Genomic DNA, 10,942 nt, shown 5'->3' with positions numbered 1-10,942 from the left:
CTGTGTCTTCCCATCCCAACATCCCAAGACCCAAGTCAGACCAATTTGCTGAACAAGTTGTCTCCTTTTCGTCTTGCATTACGTCTTGCATGTTATTAGAAATTGTTTCAGTATCACCACTTTGAACAGTATAGTTACCATCAAAATAGTTTCACTTCCAGCTCCATGTGTTCAACTAATCATTGTCATTCTCTTCAGTGTCCGGGACTGATGTCCATGTATCATTTCAATGCAGGTTTCAATTGTTTTGAGTTGAGATTTATATTCTTCCTCCTAAATAATGTTTTCTGTTGAATATACTTAGCTTTCTTGCTGTGATGTTTATTCTGTAATATCCTTGACATCGAGATGCATACAAGAGTCTGTCAAAGGCCTGTGATTGGTGGTGCATTTTCAATTCTTTTGTGTGGTTGAAATTCTGTGTACATAATATGCACTGTGTTCCTTATTTTGTACACTTGTGTGTGTGATATAGTGATCACTGAAATCTCTAAGCCCAAACAGAGGCTAAAAAGTTGTATGATCACAATTACAGACAAAAATATAATGCAGTGCTTATGTTTGACAATAGATGACATATAATACTTTATAGACTTGTCATAAAATATCACGAAACATAGTAGTTAAAAATGAGAATTTCAATGCAAAAAATGTTCATGAATATTGTTCCATATCTTAGCCATTTGAACTGGATTGTCCATATATATATTGATGATACATAGTTCTCAACTTACAAGTGTCTGTGGCTAGAAAAAACAATTAGAAAACAGTTATTAGCAGTGATATAACAAAATTATGACACTTGACTATACATGTCAACAGAATGCATACAATATTACAATAGTGAAATAATATAACAGATATTTAAGCATTAAAGGTATATAGGTTTCTTTTCTGAATAGTTCTACTATCACTCAGGATAGATAAATAGTACATAGATGAATAAACAGCAGTCATTGTCATGCCATGCATTTGTGAGATTTTTGTTGATAAACAGTGACTCTCCCACAACCTAATGTTCTCTCACAGTGACAAGAATGAATGCGAGTTTTGATCTGGTCGCGATCACCAAAAACACTGCCTAAAGTTCCAATCAATCACTAGAAAGCCCCTATCATCTACTATGATACATTTTACATTAAAAGTTCAGCCACATAGTAATACAAATCTAGTGATGATAACAACCAGAGCATCAGGAAATCTAGCAATCAGTGTATCGTCATATAATCTGACCTACTGAATCACATTTATAGCATGGTGGCAATTGTAGACATAATCACCATGCAAGAAAACATTCTCTACATATCATACATAACTTACAATCAATGTCCAAATCATTCAAGTATCGCTGCACACTTTCATCTTTGGCCATCACATCCAAAAGGGAAGATGAAGGAATCATGGGTAATTGCACATTCCAATATAAATATATACGGTTTTTGAAAGTAGCGTATACTAATGTAGCATTGTTATGGCCATCAACACCATAATAACCTGTAATAAATTGAATTAAAGATTATTGTGACAGGTCATTGCCCAATTAAATTTTTAACCTATTCCAGATTATTTTTTTGCAAATCATATTATAACTTTTGAAGTGTTCAACTAGAAAGAAAACTGTCTTCAGTGAATCAGCAGTTTAAGGTCACTAAAGTTACGTAACAAATAACACACCAGTCATTGTAAATGGGTGGATGTGGATGCATGCACAGATGCATTTGAATGGAGACTAAAAATGTATCTGTGCCAGAGGAACAAATATAAAAATGCTTTTAGGATTTTTTTGGCAAAGGAACCTACATCCTCAGGAAGTGACAAATGTCGATGTGCTACTGTGAGAAATGTTTATCATATACCAAATAGAAATTATAAGTACTTATATGTTGTTTAGACAAGAAAAATATGTTATCTGCTACATGTTATTATTACAATTTAGGCACGGCTTACCAAAAGACCAGAATATAGCCTAAATAAACCTGAAAACTGAAATATAGTATCGTATATGCGTATACTACCCGGTAGCATACATGTGTAAATACATTCTGGGTATGTTTATTTTGGTGTAGGTGTGTACCTTAATTAGAAGTCACATCTTGGAATAAACTTACAACAATGATTTCAGGGTTACTCACCAGCACAAAATGCACTGACATTTTCCTCAAAGTGGAACCTCACAGAATGCTTATTGTGATCGACAATGTAAGTTTGACCATCCCACGCACATGCTATCACTTCTTCTTTACCATCACCCTAGAAACAGACAAGACTTATCAAGTTGCATCTGGGGTCAAAATAAAATCATCAAATCTAGTTTATATTATGGCATAACCTGAGAAGTTCAAGACATTGACATAGTAGCACGACATACTTACTGTTATATCCAGCTTTGAAAGCGCAAATAATTGATGATCCACTAAGTGAGACCACTGTATTTTATCATCAGCCACTAACATCAAAGTGCCTGAAATGAGATCACAATTCATATTGTACAAATACACAGTACAGTTCAAGCATAACTTAACTTTCAAAACCATAATACATCTAAAATTGTGAAATATGTAGTTAACATAGCAACCAGTTTATACACCACAGGGGGTTATCTCCCATAATGCATTGCACATATTTGCAGTAATATGCTCAGTAGTGCAAAATTGCCTGACTCAAACTGCCTTAAAATACATATGATATAATGGAGTGTAGGAAGGTAATACTCACCATCAAGTGTACATAGAGCATAGAGATTATCTTTACCAGATTCAGTACCTGATATTTAAAAATATAACAAAATAATTATAATGTCTATTGAGAATCTAGATGATAACAAATAAGTAATTATTAATATTACATATACTACATTGATCTCAAGGTCCCTTATAGAGTAACGTAACAAGAATTGAAGATGACTGAAAAGAATCGCCTGAGTAACCTCAAACAATGAATGGGAACAGACAATTTCTCTCATACATGTATATACCTTTCCCTTTATCTAATGATATGAGACTGATCCTCTCCTACTCCCTCATGACAAATGTAATGTAGATACAAAATTAGTAAACGTAACACAAATTATTTCACGGTACTTGAGTTATTACATAGTACCTTGATTATTACATTATATATGCATAAGGGGTGAAACCTACCTCTTGATATGTGACCGACTATTTCTGTGGAGACACCTGGATTTCTTGCTCTTGTTGTGGATATTGGATGATATATCACATGCTGCTCATTTTGATCTCTGCAACCAATCAAAGGTCACATTTTAGGAACACGTCAAATCTAGACATTTGGAATTGAGAATTTCCAAAATCTGTCACTTACTTGTTATCTTTAACATCTTCTTTCCAAACACACACCAGTTCTACATAGTTACAACCAGGCTGCGATACAATCAACATAGATGAACCATCTGATTTTATATTAACCGATAAGGAACCAAACTGCAGGGAAATTAATAATTGTCAAATAATTGTTGAATACTACATGAACACTGCCCAGGAATTTAGTTAAGTGTCCCAGAAAAGACTATTACCAGGAGTGATATGCACATGGATGGATGGAAGGATAAATATACAAATATATAAACAAACAATAAAATAAATAAATGAAGTGAGTGTTAGGTGAAATTGGTATGGTTTAAATTAAATGTAATTTGAGTAAGATTTCACTGCTTACCTGTCCAGGCAAGTACCATTGTTGTAACAAGACAAAATGACCAGCAGTGAATCCTGTAGCATCCTGTAATAAAGCAAAAACATATGTACATTAAGCAGCATTTTCATGGTGTTCTCTCAATCCTTAGTTTGCAGCCTTAATTGGAATCAGTGGGAAAGGAACCTAGGCATGGTATACTGGTTAGCTTGTCAACCTTGCATCAGTCTGTGGCCTACATTGGAATCAGTGGGAAAGGAACCTAGGGCATGGTATACTGGTTAGCTTGTCTGCCTGGCATCAGTCTGTGGCCTACATTGGAATCAGTGGGAAAGGAACCTAGGCATGGTATACTGGTTAGCTTGTCTGCATGGCATCAGTCTGTGGCCTACATTGGAATCAGTGGGAAAGAAACCTAGGCATGGTATACTGGTTAGCTTGTCTGTCTGGCATCAGTCTGTGGCCTACATTGGAATCAGTGGGAAAGGAACCTAGGCATGGTATATTGGTTAGCTTGTCTGCATGGCATCAGTCTGTGGCCTACATTGGAATCAGTGGGAAAGGAACCTAGGCATGGTATATTGGTTAGCTTGTCTGCATGGCATCAGTCTGTGGCCTACATTGGAATCAGTAGGAAAGGAACCTAGGGCATGGTATACTGGTTAGCTTGTCTGTCTGGCATCAGTCTGTGGCCTACATTGGAATCAGTGGGAAAGGAACCTAGGCATGGTATACTGGTTAGCTTGTCTGTCTGGCATCAGTCTGTGGCCTACATTGGAATTAGTAGGAAAGGAACCTAGGGCATGGTATACTGGTTAGCTTGTCAACCTTGCATCAGTCTGTGGCCTACATTGGAATCAGTGGGAAAGAAACCTAGGCATGGTATACTGGTTAGCTTGTCTGCCTGGCATCAGTCTGTGGCCTACATTGAAATCAGTGGGAAAGAAACCTAGGGCATGGAATACTGGTTAGCTTGTCTGCCTGGCATCAGTCTGTGGCCTACATTGGAATCAGTGGGAAAGGAACCTAGGCATGGTATACTGGTTAGCTTGTCTGCATGGCATCAGTCTGTGGCCTACATTGGAATCAATGGGAAAGAAACCTAGGCATGGTATACTGGTTAGCTTGTCTGCATGGCATCAGTCTGTGGCCTACATTGGAATCAGTGGGAAAGGAACCTAGGCATGGTATACTGGTTAGCTTGTCTGCATGGCATCAGTCTGTGGCCTACATTGGAATCAGTAGGAAAGGAACCTAGGGCATGGTATACTGGTTAGCTTGTCAACCTTGCATCAGTCTGTGGCCTACATTGGAATCAGTGGGAAAGAAACCTAGGCATGGTATACTGGTTAGCTTGTCTGCCTGGCATCAGTCTGTGGCCTACATTGAAATCAGTGGGAAAGAAACCTAGGGCATGGTATACTGGTTAGCTTGTCTGCCTGGCATCAGTCTGTGGCCTACATTGGAATCAGTGGGAAAGGAACCTAGGCATGGTATACTGGTTAGCTTGTCTGCATGGCATCAGTCTGTGGCCTACATTGGAATCAGTGGGAAAGGAACCTAGGGCATGGTATACTGGTTACCTTGTCAACCTTGCATCAGTCTGTGGCCTACATTGGAATCAGTGGGAAAGGAACCTAGGCATGGTATACTGGTTAGCTTGTCTGTCTGGCATCAGTCTGAGGCTGACATTGGAATCAGTGGGAAAGGAACCTAGGCATGGTATACTGGTTAGCTTGTCAACCTTGCATCAGTCTGTGGCCTACATTGGAATCAGTGGGAAAGAAACCTAGGCATGGTATACTGGTTAGCTTGTCTGCATGGCATCAGTCTGTGGCCTACATTGGAATCAGTAGGAAAGGAATCTATGGCATGGTATACTGGTTAGCTTGTCAACCTTGCATCAGTCTGTGGCCTACATTGGAATCAGTGGGAAAGAAACCTAGGCATGGTATACTGGTTAGCTTGTCAGCATGGCATCAGTCTGTGGCCTACATTGGAATCAGTGGGAAAGGAACCTAGGCATGGTATACTGGTTAGCTTGTCTGTCTGGCATCAGTCTGTGGCCTACATTGGAATCAGTAGGAAAGGAATCTATGGCATGGTATACTGGTTAGCTTGTCAACCTTGCATCAGTCTGTGGCCTACATTGGAATCAGTGGGAAAGAAACCTAGGCATGGTATACTGGTTAGCTTGTCAACCTTGCATCAGTCTGTGGCCTACATTGGAATCAGTGGGAAAGGAACTTGGGCATGGTACACTGGTTAGCTTGTCTGTCTGGCATCAGTCTGTGGCCGACATTGGAATCAGTGGGAAAGAAACCTAGGCATGGTATACTGGTTAGCTTGTCTGTCTGACATCAGTCTGTGGCCTACATTGGAATCAGTGGGAAAGGAACCTAGTCATGGTATATTGGTTAGCTTGTCTGCATGGCATCAGTCTGTGGCCTACATTGGAATCAGTGGGAAAGGAACCTAGGGCATGGTATACTGGTTAGCTTGTCCGCATGGCATCAGTCTGTGGCCTACATTGGAATCAGTGGAAAAAGAACCTAGGCATGGTATACTGGTTAGCTTGTCTGCATGGCATCAGTCTGTGGCCTACATTGGAATCAGTGGGAAAGAAACCTAGGCATGGTATACTGGTTAGCTTGTCTGCATGGCATCAGTCTGTGGCCTACATTGGAATCAGTGGGAAAGGAACCTATGGCATGGTATACTGGTTAGCTTGTCTGCCTGGCATTAGTCTGTGGCCTACATTGGAATCAGTGGGAAAGGAACCTAGGGCATGGTATACTGGTTAGCTTGTCTGCATGACATCAGTCTGTGGCCTACATTGAAATCAGTGGGAAAGGAACCTGGGCATGGTACACTAGTTAGCTTGTCTGTCTGGCATCAGTCTGTGGCCGACATTGGAATCAGTGGGAAAGAAACCTAGGCATGGTATACTGGTTAGCTTGTCTGTCTGACATCAGTCTGTGGCCTACATTGTAATCAGTAGGAAAGGAATCTATGGCATGGTATACTGGTTAGCTTGTCAACCTTGCATCAGTCTGTGGCCTACATTGGAATCAGTGGGAAAGAAACCTAGGCATGGTATACTGGTTAGCTTGTCTGCATGGCATCAGTCTGTGGCCTACATTGGAATCAGTGGGAAAGAAACCTAGGCATGGTATACTGGTTAGCTTGTCAACCTTGCATCAGTCTGTGGCCTACATTGGAATCAGTGGGAAAGGAACCTAGGGCATGGTACACTGGTTAGCTTGTCTGTCTGGCATCAGTCTGTGGCCGACATTGGAATCAGTGGGAAAGAAACCTAGGCATGGTATACTGGTTAGCTTGTCTGTCTGACATCAGTCTGTGGCCTACATTGGAATCAGTGGGAAAGGAACCTAGGCATGGTATATTGGTTAGCTTGTCTGCATGGCATCAGTCTGTGGCCTACATTGGAATCAGTGGGAAAGGAACCTAGGGCATGGTATACTGGTTAGCTTGTCCACATGGCATCAGTCTGTGGCCTACATTGGAATCAGTGGAAAAAGAACCTAGGCATGGTATACTGGTTAGCTTGTCTGCATGGCATCAGTCTGTGGCCTACATTGGAATCAGTGGGAAAGGAACCTATGGCATGGTATACTGGTTAGCTTGTCTGCCTGGCATTAGTCTGTGGCCTACATTGGAATCAGTGGGAAAGGAACCTAGGGCATGGTATACTGGTTAGCTTGTCTGCATGCCATCAGTCTGTGGCCTACATTGGAATCAGTGGAAAAAGAACCTAGGCATGGTATACTGGTTAGCTTGTCTGCATGGCATCAGTCTGTGGCCTACATTGGAATCAGTGGGAAAGGAACCTGGGCATGGTATACTGGTTAGCTTGTCTGCATGGCATCAGTCTGTGGTCTACATTGGAATCAGTGGGAAAGGAACCTGGGCATGGTATACTGGTTAGCTTGTCAACCTTGCATCAGTGGGAAAGGAACCTGGGCATGGTATACTGGTTAGCTTGTCAACCTTGCATCAGTCTGTGGCCTACATTGGAATCAGTAGGAAAGGAACCTAGGCATGGTATACTGGTTAGCTTGTCAACCTTGCATCAGTCTGTGGCCTACATTGGAATCAGTGGGAAAGGAACCTAGGCATGGTATACTGGTTAGCTTGTCTGCATGGCATCAGTCTGTGGCCTACATTGGAATCAGTGGGAAAGGAACCTAGGGCATGGTATACTGGTTAGCTTGTCTGCATGGCATCAGTCTGTGGCCTACATTGGAATCAGTAGGAAAGGAACCTGGGCATGGTATACTGGTTAGCTTGTCTGCATGGCATCAGTCTGTGGCCTACATTGGAATCAGTAGGAAAGGAACCTAGGCATGGTATACTGGTTAGCTTGTCAACCTTGCATCAGTCTGTGGCCTACATTGGAATCAGTGGGAAAGGAACCTAGGCATGGTATACTGGTTAGCTTGTCTGCATGGCATCAGTCTGTGGCCTACATTGGAATCAGTGGGAAAGCAACCTAGGGCATGGTATACTGGTTAGCTTGTCTGCATGGCATCAGTCTGTGGCCTACATTGGAATCAGTGGGAAAGCAACCTAGGGCATGGTATACTGGTTAGCTTGTCTGCATGGCATAAGTCTGTGGCCTACATTGGAATCAGTGGAAAAGCAACCTAGGGCATGGTATACTGGTTAGCTTGTCTGCCTGGCATCAGTCTGTGGCCTACATTGGAATCAGTGGGAAAAGAACCTAGGCATAGTATACTGGTTAGCTTGTCAGCCTGGCATCAGTCTGTGGCCTACATTGGAATCAGTGGAAAAGCAACCTAGGTATGGTATACTGGTTAGCTTGTCAGCCTGGCATCAGTCTGTGGCCTACATTGGAATCAGTGGGAAAGGAACCTAGGCATGGTATACTGGTTAGCTTGTCTGCATGGCATCAGTCTGTGGCCTACATTGGAATCAGTGGGAAAGCAACCTCGGGCATGGTATACTGGTTAGCTTGTCTGCATGGCATCAGTCTGTGGCCTACATTGGAATCAGTGGAAAAGCAACCTAGGGCATGGTATACTGGTTAGCTTGTCTGTCTGGCATCAGTCTGTGGCCTACATTGGAATCAGTAGGAAAAGAGCCTAGGGCATGGTATACTGGTTAGCTTGTCTGCATGGCATCAGTCTGTGGCCTACATTGGAATCAGTGGGAAAGCAACCTAGGGCATGGTATACTGGTTAGCTTGTCAGCCTGGCATCAGTCTGTGGCCTACATTGGAATGAGTGGGAAAGCAACCTAGGGCATGGTATACTGGTTAGCTTGTCTGCATGGCATCAGTCTGTGGCCTACATTGGAATCAGTGGGAAAGCAACCTAGGGCATGGTATACTGGTTAGCTTGTCTGCATGGCATCAGTCTTTGGCCTACATTGGAATCAGTAAGAAAGGAACCTTGGCATGGTATACTGGTTAGCTTGTCTGCATGGCATCACTCTGTGGCCTACATTGGAATCAGTAGGAAAAGAACCTATGGCATGGTATACTGGTTAGCTTGTCTGCATGGCATCAGTCTTTGACCTACATTGGAATCAGTAGGAAAGGAACCTATGGCATGGTATACTGGTTAGCTTGTCTGCATGGCATCAGTCTGTGACCTACATTGGAATCAGTGGGAAAGGAACCTATGGCATGGTATACTGGTTAGCTTGTCTGCATGGCATCAGTCTGTGGCCTACATTGGAATCAGTGGGAAAGGAACCTAGGGCATGGTATACTGGTTAGCTTGTCAGCCTGGTATCAGTCTGTGGCCTACATTGGAATCAGTGGGAAAGGAACCTAGGGCATGGTATACTGGTTAGCTTGTCAGCCTGGCATCAGTTTGTGGCCTACATTGGAATCAGTAGGAAAGGAACCTGGGCATGGTATACTGGTTAGCTTGTCGGCCTGGCATCAGTCTGTGGCCTACATTGGAATCAGTGGGAAAGGAACCTAGGCATGGTATACTGGTTAGCTTGTCTGCATGGCATCAGTTTGTGGCCTACATTGGAATCAGTGGGAAAGGAACCTAGGGCATGGTATACTGGTTAGCTTGTCTGCATGGCATCAGTTTGTGGCCTACATTGGAATCAGTAGGAAAGCAACCTAGGGCATGGTATACTGGTTAGCTTGTCTGTCTGGCATCAGTCTGTGGCCTACATTGGAATCAGTGGGAAAGGAACCTTGGCATGGTAAACTGGTTAGCTTGTCTGCATGGCATCAGTTTGTGGCCTACATTGGAATCAGTAGGAAAGCAACCTAGGGCATGGTATACTGGTTAGCTTGTCTGCCTGGCATCAGTCTGTGGCCTACATTGGAATCAGTGGGAAAGGAACCTAGGCATGGTATACTGGTTAGCTTGTCTGCATGGCATCAGTTTGTGGCCTACATTGGAATCAGTGGGAAAGGAACCTAGGGCATGGTATACTGGTTAGCTTGTCTGCATGGCATCAGTTTGTGGCCTACATTGGAATCAGTAGGAAAGCAACCTAGGGCATGGTATACTGGTTAGCTTGTCTGTCTGGCATCAGTCTGTGGCCTACATTGGAATCAGTGGGAAAGCAACCTAGGGCATGGTATACTGCTTAGCTTGTCAGCCTGGCATCAATCTGTGGCCTAAATTGAAATCAGTGGGAAAGGAACCTAGGCATGGTATACTGGTTAGCTTGTCAACCTTGCATCAGTCTGTGGCCTACATTGGAATCAGTGGGAAAGGAACCTGGGCATGGTATACTGGTTAGCTTGTCTGTCTGGCATCAGTCTGTGGCCAACATTGGAATCAGTAGGAAAGGAACCTAGGCATGGTATATTGGTTAGCTTGTCAGCCTGGCATCAGTCTGTGGCCTACATTGGAATCAGTAGGAAAGCAACCTAGGGCATGGTATACTGGTTAGCTTGTCTGCCTGGCATCAGTCTGTGGCCTACATTGGAATCAGTGGGAAAGGAACCTGGGCATGGTATACTGGTTAGCTTGTCTGCATGGCATCAGTCTGTGGCCTACATTGGAATCAGTAGGAAAAGAACCTATGGCATGGTATACTGGTTAGCTTGTCTGCATGGCATCAGTCTTTGGCCTACATTGGAATCAGTAGGAAAGGAACCTATGGCATGGTATACTGGTTAGCTTGTCTGCATGGCATCAGTCTGTGACCTACATTGGAATCAGTGGGAAAGGAACCTATGGCATGGTATACTGGTTAGCTTGTCTGCATGGCATCAGTCTGTGGCCTACATTGGAATCAGTGGGAAAGGAACCTAGGGCATGGTATACTG

At 42.9% G+C, this 10,942-nt stretch overlaps 1 protein-coding gene across 2 annotated transcripts in view; it reads right to left on the bottom strand.

Moving 5' to 3' along the window:
• Positions 1 to 300: 300 nt before the first annotated feature.
• LOC102809812 (KICSTOR complex protein ITFG2-like) overlaps positions 301 to 10,942 on the bottom strand; it is a 31,039-nt gene continuing 20,397 nt past the window's right edge. For both annotated transcript variants that reach the window (XM_085501291.1, XM_085501288.1), the window contains exons 7-14: positions 3,676 to 3,738; positions 3,322 to 3,440; positions 3,141 to 3,238; positions 2,716 to 2,763; positions 2,373 to 2,461; positions 2,133 to 2,250; positions 1,321 to 1,494; positions 301 to 746 (exon numbers count right to left, since the gene is read on the bottom strand). In XM_085501291.1, coding sequence (XP_085357417.1) covers positions 676 to 746; positions 1,321 to 1,494; positions 2,133 to 2,250; positions 2,373 to 2,461; positions 2,716 to 2,763; positions 3,141 to 3,238; positions 3,322 to 3,440; positions 3,676 to 3,738 — 780 coding nt within the window. In that variant the 3' untranslated portion in view covers positions 301 to 675. The remainder of the gene's footprint in view (positions 747 to 1,320; positions 1,495 to 2,132; positions 2,251 to 2,372; positions 2,462 to 2,715; positions 2,764 to 3,140; positions 3,239 to 3,321; positions 3,441 to 3,675; positions 3,739 to 10,942) is intronic.

Source organism: Saccoglossus kowalevskii, chromosome 1 (genome assembly GCF_978046115.1).
Source record: "Saccoglossus kowalevskii chromosome 1, keSacKowa6.1, whole genome shotgun sequence".
NCBI classification, from domain to species: domain Eukaryota; kingdom Metazoa; phylum Hemichordata; class Enteropneusta; family Harrimaniidae; genus Saccoglossus; species Saccoglossus kowalevskii.
Note: the sequence above shows the minus strand (reverse complement) of the source record. Positions and strands in the feature narration are given on the sequence as shown.